The sequence below is a fragment of the Carcharodon carcharias genome, chromosome 2 (assembly GCF_017639515.1).
Source record: "Carcharodon carcharias isolate sCarCar2 chromosome 2, sCarCar2.pri, whole genome shotgun sequence".
NCBI lineage: Eukaryota > Metazoa > Chordata > Chondrichthyes > Lamniformes > Lamnidae > Carcharodon > Carcharodon carcharias.
The window spans coordinates 32,243,313-32,263,977 of NC_054468.1; the positions used below are offsets into that span (position 1 = coordinate 32,243,313).

At 43.6% G+C, this 20,665-nt stretch overlaps 1 protein-coding gene across 1 annotated transcript in view; it reads right to left on the reverse strand.

The window, feature by feature from the left end:
* Positions 1-20,665, reverse strand: part of LOC121287192 (anosmin-1-like) — a 190,156-nt gene that overhangs the window by 19,139 nt on the left and 150,352 nt on the right. The window contains exons 8-11 of the mRNA XM_041204833.1: positions 17,414-17,549; positions 12,995-13,150; positions 10,601-10,695; positions 1,793-1,964 (exon numbers count right to left, since the gene is read on the reverse strand). Coding sequence (XP_041060767.1) covers positions 1,793-1,964; positions 10,601-10,695; positions 12,995-13,150; positions 17,414-17,549 — 559 coding nt within the window. The remainder of the gene's footprint in view (positions 1-1,792; positions 1,965-10,600; positions 10,696-12,994; positions 13,151-17,413; positions 17,550-20,665) is intronic.

A 20,665-nucleotide genomic window follows, 5' to 3' on the forward strand; every position in this document is an offset into this window, starting at 1 on the left:
ACACATGAGGCTCATCACCTTACTCGGAATCAGCATATTTCTAGCCTCCAGCAGTCCTCCGAGTGCCAGAAACCTGGGAAGTTCCTGCTGCTGTCTGCTGTGGATCAGACAATGTGAGGTGCTTACCAGATTGTGATCCCGAGGCTACCCTAAAGCTAGGTCACACCAAGATGTGTGTCTCTGCGCTGGTGGAGGGTGTGGGTGAGCACTGTGGCGGGTATTTAATTGGGGTTCCAGCAGATCCTTCTTCCGAGGTGTCTGGGGCTTGAGTTGAGGACCTGGGTTGTGGACTCCCTCGGCTGTTTCCCAGATGTGCCTGCGAAAGCAAGGAGAGATAATTAGTGCATGGCAGTGGCCTGTGAAACAGGACACATCACTCACAGCATGGGTGTCTGATGGCTGTTGCACTGCTGGATCCTCGCTTGGTAGAACACCGCTGACCTCATCGTCAGCACAGGAACAGTCCAGATGAATATCTGGCCAGCTGGATGGCTCTATTTTTAAAGTCTGTTAGAACCTTGATGTCAGGCATTCCTCCACCAGTCTGCGACCGCTCCCTCTTATTTGTGCCAGCTTGTCCTGCATGAATACAGATAGAAAGAGTGTGAGCAGGATACCTACCAGGCCATATGATAAGAATGCCTGACATCTGGTAGGTGAGTAGTGGTGCCATGGACAGGATGAGGACAATGAAGGTGTGTGCGAAAGAGTGAATGGTCATGTCCCTTGAACTGGCAATGATTGAGATTCCTGTGGATGTGTGATGGGTTTGTGAGTGTGTGAGTTGAGACTGATGAGAAGAATGACTTACCCTGGCGGAATAGAAGAGATCATTCATCCTCTTTTGACACTGGTAATTGTCCTCTTTTGCAGGGCATTGGTGCTGACCACCACTGCCACTGCCTCCCAGGCCGGATTGGTGATGTTGCTGCTTCTCCTGTGGCCAGCAGGGGCAGAGGACATCATGGTGGGCCTCCATGGTGTTGAAAAGGTCATTAAATCAGGGGGCTGCAGTCGCCTTGTCTTTCAGGGCCATGTCTTCTGTGTAGCAGTCCTGGGCTGGAAGCACCGAGAGGTGTACGCACGGCTGCCCTTTAAATATGGCACCTGGTGTGAGAAAGCGGTGAGGTGATGGTGTGGCGGGCGAATGAGAGATGGCTACCATTGAAACGGGAAAGCATGATTAATGAGATGGGATTGGGATGATGTGACGTGAAAAGCTGCGATTGCGGCCAGCAGGTGAAATGTCCTTTTTCCTGCTTGCTACCGCACTTCGTGCAAATCTAGGTTGATTCCGCCCTATGAATGGGTTCCAAATTGGTGAAGTGGTTGTTTGAGAATTAGTTAAGCCAGACTGAGTTTATTTTCCTGTTACAACGCTTGAGTATATTGGGTCACCTTGCTGCAGTGCACAGAGCAAATGTACTGTCCCCAGGTGATCGAAATTTAAATGGACAAAAAAATCTGTCTGGCTTCATTATTAGTGTATAATCCTCCATGCACTGTGCCCCAGTTATCCAATGGGCTAAAACAGAAAATTGTGTTGAAGTTTGTCTCTTTTTTGCTGTTATGTCTGCAGATAACAAGCTGCTGTAACTTTTAGAATTTAGATCTGGTATGAAATAAAACATAAATCTATCTACATAAGATTTTTACAGTGGAACACTGATGCTAGAAATTGAAAACTCTGCTGCATGCAGCAGATGAAGTATAGAAATTAAACAAAATTGGGGACATTTAGCTAAAAAGAGTCACACAACCATGTTGTACAATTTTTTTCATCTCCACTCACCATTTCTTGCACAAAGTAGGTTTTTCAGCACTTTGAGTTTAATTGAACTGCTGCAATGAGGAGTTGTTACATAGGTCACAGCCTGCCTTGCCTGACCCTGGAGAACGATGGGTTGCACAGTCACCTTATATTCACAAGCAAATGAGAGGCCAGTGATAACGAAGTGAGTGCCCTGAAGGGGGAAAATAAATAAATAGCAAGGTGAAGAATAATTACTTGTTTTCCTGGTTACATTTAACAGTGGGCACAAAGAGGAATGATGAATAAAGCTGAACCATGTCTAATCAATAACACAGGAAGTGTAAATAAAGCAGTCTTTACTCTGGCCACAATGCTGTGCTTCTCATTCATTGATTGTTAGCCTCAGTGATTTCAAACATACAGGTGATCCAAGTGCAGGTTACACTGCAATTTATGTTTTTGGAAAAAGAATCAAGTAGCTTTGTTTAAAGGTTTTGTGTCAAAAGATAAAGAAAGTGAATCAAATGATAAAGTTTGCAGTTGAAGGATAAAGTGAGTTTAAAGGATTTCCAAAATGTTAAAGATGTAAAGCTATTATAATTTGTCTATTTAATTTTAATTAAAAATTACTTTTTTTTCCTTACCCACAAATCAGTCATGAACAATAATGTGTACATCTTAAAGCTGTAGCAGCAACGATTTCTTACATATAGTAACTATTATTAGAAAATAAATTATTTTAAATGCATTTTAGATATCAAATCAAAGCAGTTGGACTCAAATTGCAAGCTTATAAATTTCATACTATTGAATAAAGTCTTTAGCTTTTGTTTTGCAAGCTTTTATGTTTCATTTTTGCAGCAGGAGCTCACACCTTTCCTATTCTCACCAAATTTAATATGGTCACAGTATCAGATGAAGAAAGAATTTTTAAGTGAAAAACAGACTGTTTTTGGATGGGTATTAGGAAAGAGTTATTGGTTCATAGCTGGACCAAGTGATGAAAGACTGCACTGTGCAGTTTGACTTTTTTATTGGTTGAGGAGGAGCGATGGCAGAGTTAAAGGAAGTGGAAGGATCCAATATAAATCAAAAAATGACCCGTAAACATCTCCCTTTCTCTTTAACAGATTGATCAATGTGGATGAGGTACCATCTAATCAATCCTCCCAATAGAAATATGAAGGAAATAACTGGGAGGTGGTGGGAGAAGAGAGATAAAGCTAAACATGTCAAATGGGGAAGGGACTGAAGACCAGCAGAAATCTGAACATACCTGAATCTTTGCTGAAAAAAGAGATGCTGGTGCAGCTTTTGGTCTTGGGCTTACCAGGCATGATTTTCAAGAATCTTTAAGAAAAAAGCAAAATACTGCAAATGCTGGAGATCTGAAATAAAAACACAAAATGCTGGAAAAACTCAGCAGGTCTGGCAGCATCTGTGGAGAGAGACACAGGGTTAATATTTTGAGTCGGTATGACATTTATCCCTGAAGAAGAGTCATACGGACTCGAAACGTTAACTCTGTTTCTCTCTCCATAGATGCTGCCAGGCCTGCTGAGTATTTCTAGTATTTTATGTTTTTATGGCAAGAATCTTTGTTTCCTTGACAATTGGCATTCTTGCAAATCTGTCCTGATGGGTACAAGACCAAAAGCTTCGAGAGCATGTCTCTTTTTTCAGTAATACCTGAACCTGTCAGTTTTAGCCTTGGCTGAGTGGCATTCTTGGTGTTTGATAATCTTGCATTGGATTTTCCCAAAATTCCTATGATCCATATAAATTTAAATGATGTATATGCCTGACTTCAGCACTTTTATCTTTACAATAAATTTCTTGTATCTGTTGTGTGCATTGTGTTTGTCACCTGCACTTTATTGACAATAAAAGCTGTTAACGTTCTGCTTCCCTATTGATTAATTTTCTGGACCTAAAGTTCCACAAGGCCATTTATATGAGTACTGCCTCCTGACCTCAGGTTTATGCTAGTTGATAACATTTAATATTGACCTTGCCGCAAATTACAGGGTCAGCTCATTTAAATATCAATTGGTGCTTCGACAGTGCAACTCCCTCAGAATGTGGAAGCAATGCTGGGAATTAAAATTCCAGCTAATAAAAAGCCAAGAATGGCTGAAAATTGTAGCAACAGGTCAGGGAGGAGCAGGTAAGTAGGGAGTAAAGAGTTAAGCATGGTGATTTGACTATCAATGGATAGCTCCTCCTCAAGAGGACTCCAGCATCACAGATGCCGGTCTTCAGCCAACTGGATTCACTCCACGTGGTATCAAGACTGAAGTCACTGGATAGTGCAAAGGCTATGGGCCTTGACAATATTCTGGCAATATTACTGAACACTTGTGTTCCAGAACGTGACGTGCCACTAGCCAAGCTGTTCCAGTACAGCCACACAACACTAGCATTTACCCTGCAATATGTGAAATTCCCCAGGTATGTCCTGTAGACAAAAAGCAGGACAAATCCAACTCAGCCAATTACCACCCCATCAGTCTACTCTCCATCATCAATAAAGTGATGGAGGGGGGTCATCAACAGTGCTATCAAGCGGCACTTGCTTAGCAAAAGCCTGCTCACTGATGCTCAGTTTGGGTTCTGCCAGTGTCACTCAGCCCCTGACCTCTTTACAAACTTGGTTCAAACATGGACAAAAGAGCTGAACTCCAGAGGTGCGGAGACAGTGATGGCCCTTGATATCAAGGCCACATTTGATCGAGCGTGGCATCAGGGAGCCCTAACAAAACCGGAGTCAATGGGAATCAGGGGGAAAACTGTTCAGTGGTTGGAGTCATACCCAGCACAAAAGAAGATGGCTGTGGCTGTTGGAGGTCAATTATCTTAGTTCCGGGACATCACTGCAGGAGTTCCTCAGGGTAGTGTCCTTGGCCCAACCATCTTCAGCTGTTTCTTCAATGCCATTCATTCCATCATAAGGTCAGAAGTGGGGATGTTCGCTGATGATTGCACAATGTTCAGCACTATTTGCCATTCCTCAGATGCTGAAGCAGTCCATGTCCAAACGAAACAAGACCAGGACAATATCCAAGCTTGGGCTGACATGTGGCAAGTAACTTTCATGCCACACATGTGCCAGGCAATGACCATCTCCAACATGAGAGAATCCAACCATCGCCCCATGACATTCAATGGCATTACCATCACTGAATCCCCCACAATTAACATCCTGGGGCTTACCATTGACCAGAAACTGAACTGGACTAACATATAAATACTGTGGCTACAAGAGCAGGGCAGAGGCTAGGAATCCTGTGGCGAGTAACTTACATCCTGACTCCCCAAAGCTTGTCCACTATCTACAGGGCACAAGTCAGGAATGTGATGGAATACCCTCCACTTGCTTGGATGAGGGCAGTTCCAACAACACTCAAGAAACTTGACACCATCCAGCACAAAGCAACCCAGTTGATTGGCACTCCATCCACAAACATTCACTCCCTCCACCACCAACACACAGTAGCAGCAGTGTGTATCATCTACAAGATGTGCTGTAGGAACTCACTAAGGTACTTTCCAAATACACGACTGTTACCATCTAGAAGGCCAACAGCAGCAGACACATGGAAACACCATCTCTTGGAAGACCTTCTCCAAGCCACTTACAATCCTGACTTGGAAATATATTGTCACTCCTTCACTGTCGCTGGGTCAAAATCCTGGAACTCCCTCCCTAACAGCACTGTGGGTATACCTACACCACATGGACTGCAGTGGTTCAAGAAGGCAGCTCACCACCACCTCCTCAAGGACAACTAGGGATGGGCAATAAATGCTAGCCTAGCAGCAATGCCCACATTCTATGAATGAATATAAAAAATTGTGCAGCATTTGAAGTATGTCTTCCAGCTGAAGGCCTGGCAGAGGCACCCAAAAATGGAAGTACAGCTTTGCAAGGAAATAGGGTAGAAGACATCATTGCAATGAGAACAATCTTCAGATATTCCCGGATGATATACAGCAAAAGAGAGAAGGACTACTAGGTGCCTGTGGGAGGAAACCATAAAAACGGTCTCTAATGTACCTGACATTGCGCTGATACTTTCTCTGTCAATGTGCTGGGAAACTGGCTTACCTGGATAAGTGGGGATGCAAAATAGAGTGGGGAATGCGTTCCGCCATGTCTTATTGCCTTTTCACAAAATCCAAAATTCTGCTACATCAAAAATAATCATTTGAGTGCTGGACATTGACAAACCTAAGCTCACCTGATGGTGGCAGTGTTGATGAAAACAATGCTGTCCTTAATGGTGACCTCCCAGATTCTGCCAAGCTAGGTTTTTGCACGCTAGTTTGTACGGAACCATCTTCCTAGAGCCAGCATCTTTTGCGAATTACTCCAGCTTTCACTGACTTTGCTTTCGGAACAGTGGAGGAACGAATTCTATTAAAAGATTTCCAACACTTCTGGGGATTGTAACCAAGCTTGAGTTCATTAAAAGGTGTTTTTTTTAGTAGTGAGGAAGGCATGTCAAGATTTTAAAATTGTAGCAAGGGTATTTATTTGCCTATCTACTGTTTTGCTTCTTTGTGAAAGTTATTTTACATTTTCTCTTTCTTTTTCAGGCTTGTTTGTATGACACTATAATTTGGCCCCTGGATAAGTACCTAAACCTCAGGTTGATACATGTACAAAATCAGCAACAAGTCTGCATCCTAGCTCCACAACTTCAAAAGCAGTATGCCAGACTGCCTGTGTAAATATTCTGAAAATGCAATCGAAAGAATAGTGTTTTTGATCTAACATAGAGGCCAGTACCTGGTATGACTAAATAATTTACTTTACCAGTTAGGTAACTCCTCTGTCAGCATAAGAATGATTGATGCTTATCCCAGGTTCGTTACATAGTGTTGTGTGATAGATTTCAGTGAACAGGCAGTTCATCTGTACTTTATTATAAACAGATGCCAACTTCAAACATGTTGTAATATATGACCAACATTACTAGCTGCAATTTCATAGTAAGCCATGAAAATAGAAGCATCGCTTTTGACAACTGTCCAAGCATGACTGCCCCCCCACAAAGTGTTCAAAACACTACAATGCATAAAAATTAACTACTACATATCTAGAAAATCTGCAGTTTCCCACATTTCTGCCAATAATTTATGAGAGCCCTCATAATTCAAAGGAACGTTTTTCTTTATGCTATCCATCAAACAGATTGACATTTAATGATACTTGTCTTCAGAAGAAACATTACACCTTGATTCACAGGCAAAACATTCAGGGGAAGGAAGAGAAGTGCAACAACACCCATTAGATAAGACAAATGGATGAGGATTGATTGAAATCCAACTAAACATTTGTAATGGGGTTTACTGAAGGGTTAGTCATAATATTCCCCGCAGGAAGACAAGAACCAATTAAGGAATTAATAAGGAAACCAAAGAATTTATTTTTATACTGTTCATACATTTACCAAAGACTTCTCTACAAAGTAGCTTTTAGTTCAAATAGCGAAAGAAGATTGTATTTAATATCACAATTCACCAAGGCTCCTTTGACAGCACCTTCCAAACCCACGACCATTACCACCTAGAAGGACAAGGGCAGCAGATAGATGGGAACACCACCACCTTGAGGTTCCTCTCCAAGTCACTCACCATCTTGACTTGGAAATATACTGCCGTTCCTTTACTGTCGCTGAATCAAAATCCTGGAACTCCCTTCCTAACAGCACTTACACCACATGGTATACTACACCACATGGACTGCAGCGGTTCAAGAAGGCAGCTCACCACCACCTTCTCAAGGGCAACTAGGGATCGGCAATAAATGGCCCAGCCGGCGAAGCCCACATCCCATGAATGAGTATAAAAATAATTACAGTGCAATTCCCAACTGTTACACTCTATGCGAGTAAGAAGTATAGTGAAAATCTATTCTCATCTCAAACAGGGGGGAACTGAAATTAAGGGCTGGATTTTCACTACTGAGGCGGGTAGCTTGAGTTGGGAAATTTCCCAACTTGGCAGACCCACCTTGGTCTAAAGCCCCTGGTCACACACAATTTTTGCTTGGCGTGGGGTTGGTGTGCACGATAGAAGGATAGAGCCGAGCTGTCAACTCCAGAAGCTGATCCTAGGCCACTGAAAGATATCAATCAAGCAAAGCCAACAATTAATTTCACTTGACAAAACAGATTCTGTGCTGAGCTAATGCTTCTATTAGTCTGGGCTCTCAGCCAAGCCACCTCTGCAGTCCCAGAGGACCATAGGTTGCTCTGTCATCAGAGAAAGACAACCGGTGGTGAGTTTAACCTGAGGATCACCACACTTCAGGTGAGGGGAAAGGTTGAGAAGACAGGGCCTTCATGGATGGCCTCAGCTGGTACAGGAATTAAACTCATACTATTGGTGTTACTCTACATTACAAACCAACTAGCCAGCCAACAGAGCTAAGTGACCAGTATGCATAATGAGGACTGGTGGAAACCCAAATGGCCAGAACATTTTTGAATGGGTGTTTTTTTATTTCTCAGCAGTTCCACACTTATTGGGCAGAATTTTCTGCCTGTTGGGCGGGCGGGCCTGACCCAACCTCTGGCCAGTGGGGAGCCAAGCCCCGCCAGCAAAGCAGGGCGCACCGCCATTTTACGCGGGCGGGTCAATTAAGGCCTGTCCAGTGTGACGTCCGGCATTGCGCTTCCTGTGCAGGCGGGGGTGGGGGGGGGGGAATCCCTAAAAGCGAGACTGCGATCTTTTGCGCATGTGCACGAAAGAGCCCACATCTCCCTGAGGCTAAGTGCAGCCTCAGGAAGCTCGCTTCCACTTTGAAAAATATTAAAAATAGAAAAAGAAAAATTCCCTAACATGTCCTTAACATGTTCATAATTTACAGAAAAACTTAATTAAAGATGTTAAAACCCTACATGAAACCTCATCCCGCCGGTGGATGAGGTTTCATGTTTTCTCTGTTTGTCGCTGGGCTCCTGGCCTGACCGCCAGACTTAAGGTTGGACGGGCAGGTCCTTTAATTGTTTAAATGATCCTGTCAATGGCCTCAATTGGCCATTGTTAGGTCGGTGGGCCTGCAGCTGATTTGGCTGTGCCCCCGCCTTCTTGAAAATTTAAATGGGGCACGGTGAGGTCGGGGGTTCCTCCCGATGTCATCCCGTTTCATTTTATGTGTCGGCGGACGGGCCCTGCCCCCTGCTCGCTGATGGCAAAATTCTGCCCATTATGTGGCTCATTGGTTATGTACATAGTGCGTACTGGGTGAATGGGCATGGAAGAGGCATAAGTTCTTATTGAGTTGGCATAGAGTGTATGAGGGGCCATAGGGAGTGGCTGGGGGGACATGAGTTGGCATTGAGTTGGCATGGAGAGTATGAGGGGCCATGGGAAGTGGCTGGTGAGCATGAAATGGCATTAAGTTTGCATGGGAGTATGAAGGACCATGAGGAGTGGTTGGGTGACGTGGGTAAGACCTTTTGAACTTATCTTTCAAAATTTTCCTAAATTCAGACTAGGGTTCACAACACCTGAAGGGCTGTGAATCATGAATCATGGAGAAACTTGCCTGACTCCACGGAAATTGCGGAGAGCTAGGAAATGCCTACCTCTGCAATGCAGTTGGCTAAGTCGGGAGTGCAGGGTGCAGGCTCACGAAAATTGATGGTGCTGGGAATGGAGGGGGCGCAATCTGGAATTGGGTCCAGCTCGCCATTTTTAAATGACACTGCAGTTGTCCCAACTTTGTGAAAATTCAGCTCTAAGCCAATTCTAGCTTTAGCTTTTTTAGCAGAGAACATGTCAGTGGGAAAACACAGACTTCTCTTTCAGGTACCATGCCCTACGAATGCATTGGTGACCAGGACTTCCATTAGATTGGTCCATGATTTTGCTTGGCAAAATACTGCAGTGGTTTGCCATTGCCTTCTACAGTATGGCTCCCCCATTCTTTATTGCCTGCCATCAGGCATATTGGAAGGATTTACAAACTGATAATCGACCTGCTTGGCTGCATGATGCACACATCTTCCATGGGCATCAAGCCCTGAAGTGGGACTTGAACCCAGAGGTAAGGAAGCTACCACTGCACCACAAGATCACCCTGAAATTAAGCTAGAGGAACCAAAGGACATGATTGTTTTATATGATGGTCCATGTCATGGCAAATGCTTTACTGAGGTTCTTTCTGAAATGCAATGCTCTGTACAGATAGAACATTTTGATAAATGACATTAACTCTATTTCTCTTTCTACAAATGATGCTTGACCGGCTGAGTGTTTTCTAGCATTTTCTGTTTTGACTATTAATGAACCACTCATTTTTCTAGTGCAAAATAAACAGGATTTGAGTAAATGGAAAGTACCTCATTCAGCTGATCAGAAACTTTATAAGACATCAGACTTCATTGAAATGTTTCATGGTTCCAAAAGTTTGTTTTAAAATAAATATCTAGAGATCAATGTTGTAAAACTAACCCGTTTAAACTATGAGGAGAAACACTGACGAGGTAATGTGCTTTTAATTAGAACATTCATATGCAAGAAATTAAATAAACATCTATTTATTCATTGTCTCTTTTTACCTGACTTAGAAACTAAGCAGATGCATTTCTAACCAAAATAAAAATAGCTGGAAAAACTCAGCAGGTCTGACAGCATCTGTGGAGAGGAAGACAGAGTTAATGTTTCAAGTCCATATGTCTTTGTTCTGATGAAGAGTCATATGGACTCGAAACGTTAACTCTGTCTTCCTCTCCACAGATGCTGTCAGACCTGCTGAGTTTTTCCAGCTATTTTTGTTTTTGTTTCAGATTTCCAGCATCCAAAATATTTTGCTTTTATCTTTGCATTTCTAACCTTGACAGTTGCATGTCGCTGTATTTGTGAATTGTTCTTGGCACAGGATTCGGGTACCCATGTTAACAAGTAGGTATTGTGATCCTTGAGGCTTTCTGGAGGAACCAAAGAAAAATTCTATATTTAGATAACACACACATACACGCACAAAATTCACAACCTGCGTTATCCTGTCTTTTTAAGGGGGGTCACAGGTGGGAACCAGAAGGGTATGATGTACAGCTTACATTGCTGACTACACACTGCACTCAGCTCACCGACAAAGCAGTTCTAGGCATCAGTGCTGATGTACATGCGCTGTGCTTCACTTCCTCCCTAAGGTGTTTCTGTTAGGGAACAATACTGCCCAATAGCGCTAAAATAATTCAGTAAGTAAGTTGAAAAAATGCCCAGTTTTATTTTAAAAGTGTGGCTTCACACTAGAGGAAACCTCCAGGAATTGAGGCTATCTGGGTGGTCTTACTGCTGTTGCCTTTAATGAGCTGTCAAGAATCAAATTGCCAATCTGACTGCTGATTTTCCTTACCACACTTGCACTGATGCACTTTGGAAGCAACATTGCACTGATACAAAAGAGGAAGCCTGAAGACATCACTCATTTTGGAGCCTCTTTTGATGTTAAATTAGATTCTTGTAATAATACCACTTTACAGTCCAATTCACTAAAATGAGCTAAGATTGTCTACTACTTGGGAGAGCTGACAACCCATTTGACATTCCAGAGGAACATTATAACTGTGTATTACTGTAATTTGCATGGTTTTGAAGACTGGCAGGCTGCCCAACGGTAAGTACCCCTCTTTTGCAATCACAGCCTATGTTTCATTCCTGATTCAGGATAACCGTGAATCTTTTATATTGAAATTACATGTCGTTCCAGACTGAATATTTTGGTTATACAGGCAGATTTAACAAATTAGCTCTCCAATGCCGAAGTTTCTGTAATGGGAGTATATATAGGGAATTTGGAAGCTGAATGATTGAAATTCGGATAGGGCGCGCACTAAGCTCTGCAGCTGAAAAAAGTTCCCATATATGCTTCACCACACTGCTACTCTAGCTCAAAACTACAACAAATGCAAACTTGCTACTCTTTCTGTTGGTTTCCATCCTGGCGTTCTGCACATTCAATCCCTCTGACAGGAAAAATTGTTAGTTAACTGCTGACCTCAGGTAAAAAAAAAAACTGTTATCAGAAAAACTTCTGGTATCACTGTGTCATTTCTAGAATGGAATGCCACCAAGAACATCTGGGTTGGGGTTTCACTTTAATGGGGTGGGTATGGGGAGCAGATGGGTGAATCATGGGCTATCTAGTGTTGATATGGGAAACATCGGCTCTGATCCATCTTGTAGATGGAAAAATGCCATGGTGAAAGAATGTGTAGTTCAGACTAAACTATCAATTTGAATTCATTGCGAGACATACATTTTTACACAGTGATCAGGAAGTGTGGTTGATCCAAACATACTCCTGAGCAAGTCAAAGGCTACAGCAATTATCTTAGTTAGGAAGCCTCAATGTGTTCAGTTATCATTCAAAAACTGGCGGATGCACACCAGAGCACCTTGACTATGGCACTAGCTTGATCATTTATTGGTTCACAGCTTGTGCAGCTCTTGAATTCCCAATGCATACTTCAGCAAGGCATCATCATATTACGCTTGGAAGTATCTGGCTGATCTGCAACTCAAACCACCTGGCTTACATTATACAAATCCTTACATCTCTAGTATCATGTTCTCAACATTGGACAAGAAAACATGGGGCAATTCAAAGTCATTCACATTTCCCCCACTATACTTCTTTTATTCCACAGTAAAAACAAAAGACAAATCGTCAGTATATATTTGAACAGAAAAAAACGTTTGTGTGATGCACTATTTTATGAACGATAGTTCAAAGATTACAGCAGGCTGAAACCCAATAGCAGGCAGTATACCTTCAACTCCTCAATCCCTGCTACAAACTGGAAGCATAGGATGGCAGATCTAGTAATAAGTGTACTGATTATGGAGCCATTTAGGAGACTAGAAGACAATACTTCCCCTTCAATCGGACTTTCCACTAAACGATTAACAAATACCAAGTATAGGCACTAGATGGCACTCTAACACATCTCTATCTTTGTATAAAACTAATCTACCTCTCAGCTGCAAGGCTGAGATCATGGGCCTTAAATTTCCCAAACCTAGATTGAGCCATTTGGTTAACATGCAAAACACTTGTTCCAATTAAAACAAATGTTTAAGCACTATCTGTTTGTAAAGTTCCAGGTATAAAAAGTGGTAAAGTAATGTGAGTTAAGTTATATAAAACAAACACAAGTTCTGCTTCTGACAACTACATTATGAGAGCTCATTACATAGTGGAAACTTGGTTGACTGTCTTACCTTCTTCTGATTTTTTCCAGTGTACTTTAACTTGCAGCTGGTTGCCATGGATATAGGGGACTGCTGCCTCCAGACTTCGAATGTCAAACATCTCATCAATAGATGGAAGTTCATTGGACACCTCATCTGTAGTGCTAGCATGATTTGACTGGATGTCTAGATAAAGGAACTTGAGTCAAAAGCAGTTTTTCTTCGCATTCTCCCCTCCCAAACCTTGGTTTGTAAAGGAACTTGAAATACTTGTATAAAATGTAAAATGTAGCAACAACTGGAAAATGACTTAAAATTGATATTCATGTAATTTTTGTCTCAGCCACACTGTTGAGAATGTTATCATTAAATATTTTCCATGTATATTTTTATGTAATGTAAATTCTTGATGTGGTGCAAATTTTTACCATAATTTATTTCAACTAAACTTCAAAGTGTTTTAAACATTCTCCCTCTCCAACCCCCAGGCAGCATATTTACAAGACCCCAGACATAAATGTTTGACCTGCGGAACAGATCAGACAATGTGACTGGCACTGTTCAAATCTCTTTGTACTCTCTCAGCCACATTTCCTTTTCTTGGGTTCAAGCTCCATTCCTCACACTTAAACCAGATGTTTCAGATTCAAGAGCTTCTCATACTTCAGCCAGTGTTACAATACCAAATGTCCTAACAATTACTGGCCACTGAATGTGAATTCATCACACATTTACCAAAACCAAAATATGTACACTATAATTATACTTTCTAGCTCTGACAAATAAAAGATCAGGAAATAGCACCTAAACTATTTGTTTCATCACAGTAAGGATACCGCGAGCCTGTGTTTAGAAATACCTGTACACATCGATGAAGAGATCTGGAGTTGGCCAAGTTCACATTCAATGTTACTCGTTAACAAAAACAGTTATTATTAGCAGACATAAAGCATCAGTATCAGTAAAGTACATGGGGTGGATTGATGGTGTATCACTTTGTGACTCCGTGGTACCATACATTGGAGTACTATTGCATTGCCCCAAAGAAAGACTCCTGTCTTTCGGTCAGCATTCTGGTGAGTTGCTGTTCTCAGCCACTCCATCTATGGATAAGATTGGGTGAGAATTGAATAAAGATGTATTTCCCATAGAGGAAGAGACTGGGAAAGAACCCAATGTTGTCTGAAACCCATTTTTAACATCTTCTCCAGCTGTATTAGAAGCATTAGAGAAAAACAGAAAGGGCTTTAATTCTCTAAAACAAAAACAGTATTACCTGGAAAAACTCAGCAGGTCTGGCAGCATCGGCGGAGAAGAAAAGAGTTGACGTTTCGAGTCCTTATGACCCTTTGACAGAACTTGAGTTCGAGTCCAAGAAAGAGTTGAAATATAAGCTGGTTTAAGGTGTGTGGGGGGGGTGGTGGAGAGAGAGAGAGAGAAAGAAGTCTGGGGGGGTGGTGTGGTTGTAGGGACAAACAAGCAGTGATAGAAGCAGATCATCAAAAGATGTCAACAACAATAGAACAAAAGAACACATAGGTGTTAAAGTTGGTGATATTATCTAAACGAATGTGCTAATTAAGAATGGATGGTACGGCACTCAAGGTATAGCTCTAGTGGGGATAGAGGGAGCATAAAAGATTTTAAAATATTTAAAAATAATGGAAATAGGTGGGAAAAGAAAAATCTATATAATTTATTGGAAAAAAAAGGAAGGGGGAAACAGAAAGGGGGTGAGGATGGGGGAGGGAGCTCACGACCTAAAGTTGTTGAATTCAGTCCGGAAGGCTGTAAAGTGCCTAGTCGGAAGATGAGGTGTTGTTCCTCCAGTTTGCGTTGGGCTTCACTGGAACAATGCAGCAAGCCAAGGACAGACATGTGGGCAAGAGAGCAGGGTGGAGTGTTAAAATGGCAAGCGACAGGGAGTTTGGGTCATTCTTGCGGACAGACCGCAGGTGTTCTGCAAAGCGGTCGCCCAGTTTACGTTTGGTCTCTCCAATGTAGAGGACACGACATTGGGAGCAACGAATGCAGTAGACTAAGTTGGGGAAATGCAAGTGAAATGCTGCTTCACTTGAAAGGACTGTTTGGGCCCTTGGACGGTGAGGAGAGAGGAAGTGAAGGGGCAGGTGTTGCATCTTTTGCATGGGCATGGGGTGTTGCCATAGGAGGGGGTTGAGGAGTAGGGGGTGATGGAGGAGTGGACCAGGGTGTCCCGGAGGGAGCGATCCCTATGGAATGCCGATGGGGGGGGTGAAGGGAAGATGTGTTTGGTGGTGGCATCATGCTGGAGTTGGCGGAAATGGCGGAGGATGATCCTTTGAATGCGGAGGCTGGTGGGGTGATAAGTGAGGGCAAGGGGGACCCTATCATGTTTCTGGGAGGGAGGAGAAGGTGTGAGGGCGGATGCGCGGGAGATGGGCCGGACACGGTTGAGGGCCCTGTCAACGACCGCGGGTGGAAAACCTCGGTTAAGGAAGAAGGAGGACATGTCAGAGGAACTGTTTTTGAAGGTAGCATCATCGGAACAGATGCGATGGAGGCGAAGGAACTGAGAGAATGGGATGGAGTCCTTACAGGAAGCGGGGTGTGAGGAGCTGTAGTCGAGGTAGCTGTGGGAGTCGGTGGGTTTGTAATGGATATTGGTGGACAGTCTATCACCAGAGATTGAGACAGAGAGGTCAAGGAAGGGAAGGGAAGTATCAGAGATGGACCATGTGAAAATGATGGAGGGATGGAGATTGGAAGCAAAATTAATAAATTTTTCCAAGTCCCGACGAGAGCATGAAGCGGCACCGAAGTAATCATCGATGAACCGGAGAAAGAGTTGTGGAAGTGGGCCGGAGTAGGACTGGAACAAGGAATGTTCCACATACCCCATAAAGAGATAGGCATAGCTGGGGCCCATGCGGGTACCCATAGTCACACCTTTTATTTGGAGGAAGTGAGAGGAGTTGAAGGAGAAATTGTTCAGCGTGAGAACAAGTTCAGCCAGACGGAGCAGAGTAGTGGTGGATGGGGATTGTTCGGGCCTCTGTTCGAGGAAGAAGCTAAGGGCCCTCAGACCATCCTGGTGGGGGATGGAGGTGTAGAGGGATTGGACGTCCATGGTGAAGAGGAAGCGGTTGAGGCCAGGGAACTGGAAATTGTTGATGTGACGTAAGGTGTCAGAGGAATCACGGATGTAGGTGGGAAGGGACTGGACAAGGGGAGAGAGAAGGGAGTCAAGATAACGGGAAGTGAGTTCTGTGGGGCAGGAGCAAGCTGAGACGATCGGTCTACCGGGGCAGTTCTGTTTGTGGATTTTGGGTAGGAGATAGAAGCGGGCCGTCCAAGGTTGGGCGACTATCAGGTTGGAAGCTGTGGGAGGAAGATCCCCAGAGGAGATGAGGTCAGTGACAGTCCTGGAAACAATGGCTTGATGTTCAGTGGTGGGGTCATGGTCGAGGAAGAGGTAGGAGGAAGTGTCTGCGAGTTGACGCTCAGCCTCCGCGAGGTAGAGGTCAGTGCGCCAGACAACAACAGCACCACCCTTGTCAGCGGGTTTGATGACAATGTCAGGGTTGGATCTGAGAGAATGGAGTGCAGTAAGTTCAGAGAGAGACAAGTTAGAATGGGTGAGAGGAGCAGAGAAATTGAGACGACTAATGTCGCGCCGACAGTTCGCAATGAAAAGATCAAGAGAAGGTAAGAATCCAGAGGGAGGGGTCCAGGTGGAGGGAGAATATTGGAGATGGGTAAGAGGATCCGTTGAACTGGGAGAGGACTCCTGCCCAAAGAAGTGAGCCCAGAGACGAAGACGGCGGAAGAAGAGTTCAGCATCATGCCGAGCCCGAAATTCATTGAGGTGAGGGCGTAAGGGTATGAAACTAAGTCCTTTGCTGAGCACTGAACGTTCAGCATCGGAGAGGGGAAGGTCAGGGGGTATAGTGAATACACGGCTGGGGCTGGGATTGGAAGATGGGGTGGGGACGGAGGGACAGGCAGGGGTGGAGGGTCCTAGATGGGTGTTGGTGTCGATGAGTTGTTGGAGCTTGCGTTCCTTAGCACTTGAGAGAAAGAGAAAAAGTTTCTTGTTGACGCATCGGATGAGCCGAAGAATAATATGAAACTGGGGGCACGCACAGCTTTGAAAAAGGGTACGGCGGTGCTGCTGGAGGGAGAGGTCGAGTGTGTTCATATGGCGGCGCATGGCACTGAGTGTGGATTTCAGAATGTGCCAGACCTGCTGAGTTTTTCCAAGTAATTCTGTTTTTGTTTTGGATTTCCAGCATCCGCAGTTTTTTTGTTTTTGTTTTTATCTCTGTCTTTAATTCTCTAATCTGAGTGTTACCAATATCAGGAATTATTTCATTACTTTAATCTACAAGTGTTAACAATAACAAATATGGTTTAATTGCACTAATCCATGAGTGGTATTAGTAGCAGGAATGGTTTCATTGCTCTTACCTGTGGAAGGGGTATTAAAAAAAAACAAAGCTTTGCTGCTCTTTAAGCGCTTTTGCCCCCAGTTGGCCACTGCCTGCATTTGTACCAGATATTCTGTGTTTGGCTGTAGACTTTCAATCTCAACTTCATCCTTTCCCTATAAAAAAAATGTATAAGTGCAAGGTTATAAACTGGTTGGAATCTTAACTTAATTAATGCAAAGCAAATTTCCTGAATGCTGCCAAGCTACTGGATTCTAACAGGACTTGGACTGATAGTTCGACTGAACCCTATTCTCACAGGCTGGGAGGATGAGATAACACAGATAGTAAATACCTGCAAAGGCAACGCTCAATAAACTCAGAGATTGATTCACAAGGTGGTACAGAGGGGTCAAGTGTGAAAAGCAGATCCCTTTACGTCAAATTTAATCTGTCCCTTATCCTCTCCACATCATTCCTCCACTCAGACAATTCAATTCTGCGCAGTAGCAAAGATCAATGTGCAAAGTTCATCTTCTAGAATCCCTTATGCTTTTAAGTCCTAAGTTTACTAGCTTATGTTATCAAATCATCAATCACCATATCTTTGAACCGATACTGTGCTGAAAAGGTAGAGTTCAGGTTGGACTGGGGGCAGAATCACATGTTTTTTGCCAGCTGTGAGCTTGCTGTTTTCCTGGACCATGTTTTTTAATGTCAAAAAAATTACTAAAAACCTATTAAAGCAGGGCAATTCTGGCTAAAATCAGAAGCAATACACTGTTGCTTACAGTTGACGTCAGCAAAGTGCAACATGATCACAACTTTGAATTCCAAGTCTGCCAGGGGAGGAAGAAGATTCAATAGTTATTTAAAATTGAATTGGATAGATACTTGATGGGGAACAATTTGCAGGGCAATGGGGAAAGGGCAAGTGAGTGGGACTAATTGGATGGCTTATGCAAAGAGCCAGCACAGACACAATGGGCTGTCTTGGTCCTCCTTCTGTGCTGCATCATCCTACAGGAAGAATTCTACCTGTGGGCTTCAGGACCTCCATATTAGAATCAAATGGGGGTCAGAAGCCTGCACTGTTGGAGTCACCTGGCTGTGATTCTCCTTGAATTGGCCATTGTGGCCAGAGGGCAGGCTTGCTGTCCAATAAGGCAGGTCAGTCCTTGGAGCTAGAGAACAAATAGGGGTCTTTCAGCACTGAAGAAGCAGCAGGCTGGGTTTACAGGGAAGTAAAAGAAAGAGGGTGCATCAAATTTTAGGTGCCCCCTTTCCATCTTCTTAAAACTTTAAATAAAAAATAGCCAGACACCATTGATGAGCGGGAACTCCTCCATCGAACTGCCTGTAGCTGCAGCTAAAGCCAGGCAGGGGAGGCCTCAAAGCCTCTGGGTGACTGGAGACCGACTGGAAAATTGGCCAGTTGGCCCCTGACAATAGGCCATTAAAGAGCTTTATATGGTCTTAATAGGCTACCTGCCCGCCAACACCCCTCCCTCCAAATTTCTGGGAAAATAGCCCAAGGGCAGGTTGGGTGCCAGTAAAATGGCACACCAGCTGCTGGCACAAAATTCCATGCCCACCTGCCTCCATCTTTGCCCCTCTTTGGGGCCTAAACATTCTGTGGCCAGGATTTTCCCATTGGTGCCGGTGGGGGGGGGGGGGTGCTCGCTGACGCGTAAAATGACGCAAGGTGAGGCAGGTGGGGGCTCAGCAAAATCAGCTGTGCGCCCGCCAACCTGTCACTGGCCAATTGAGGCCATTGACAGGGTCATTAAAGTAATTGATGGATGTGCTTGTCCAAAATTAAGGTTGGCGGGCAAGCCAGGAGCCCTGGCAGGCATTAGAAAAAGCATGAAACCTCATCCATGGGCCGGATGAGGTTTCATGTAGGTTTTTAAAAAATGAATTAAGGTGTTTTTATAAGTTATGGACATGTCCCAACTCATGTAACAGTGTCACACGAGGGGACATGTCAGGGAATTTTTTTTTTTTTTCTGTTTTTAATACTTTTTTAACGTAGAGTCAATCTCCCTGAGGCAGCACTTAGCCTCAGGGAGATGAGTGCGTTCTTCCGTGCGCAGGGAATTCCCCTCCACCCCCGCCCGCACAGGGAGCGCATGGCGCTTCCGTGTGGACGTCACGCTGGGCGGACCTCAATTGGCCCGACCACGTAAAATGGCAGCCAGCCCCCGAATGGGGGTGCCAATCAAAGGCGTGCCTCCGCGCAGCCGCTCTTCAACATCCCCCCCGACAGGGGGGAAATTCTGCCCCATGATTCTAAACCTTCCTGAAGGACGGGTTTAGAACAATGCAGGGGAATTGGAATGTTGTCCGCACACTGAATCAAATAGAGGGAAGAATTTGAAATATTATAATAGCCAAGAAGAGGGGGGGGAGTGAAAAGAGTGCTCAAGAAATAACAATTATCATTTATCTATTTAATTGTACTTTAATATTTAACTGTATATAATAGATTAAGAGGCTACTTTGTAATAAAAAGGAACAAATAAGAGCCCAGGGCGAAAACTACCTAGCAATTGTAATAAAATAATTCAGTGAACAACAGAAGTAACTAAAAGGAATGAAATTAAATCCACCTGTTAATCACAATTCTGTATTAAAGATAAAATAATTAACACAATAAATTGATAAATAACTGTGGTATATTAAGTAAATACACAAAGCAGATAAAGGCAGCTGAGACGGCAAAGCGCAGGAATTTCTGGACATTGAGATTGTCATGGGTGATCGCTTGTGGGAAATGTCTATGTCTTCAGGCACTTTGGCTTAGAGTCTTTAAGGCGAAAATCTGGATAGTTTACTCCAGAACAGTTTCACCACATAGAGATATACAGGTACAGGAAGAAGAATGTGTGACTGACAGTCATTACATTAGGGGGATCCTAATGAAGGCTGTGAAGGACAATGGCAGAAATTGATTTGTCCAACTGATACAATGCATTCACTATCTTTGGGATTAAGAAAGTAGATCACTGGGGACAGCCAGAATGCTAACTGAGGCACTGTCGAGTAGGAGGCAATTCAAGGGGAGTGGAAAAAAAGGGCTGTAGTCTTAGGGGATTCAATAGTCAGGGGAATAGATGGTCTTTTATGCAGTTGTGATCAGTTGTATAGGATGGAGGGGGAACATAGGGACATAGGAGCAGGGTTAAGCCATTTGGCCCTTCGAGCCTGCTCGGTCATTCGATAAAATCATGGCTGATATAGTTGTGGTCTCAACTTCACTTTTCTGTCCTCACCCCCCATAACCCTGGAC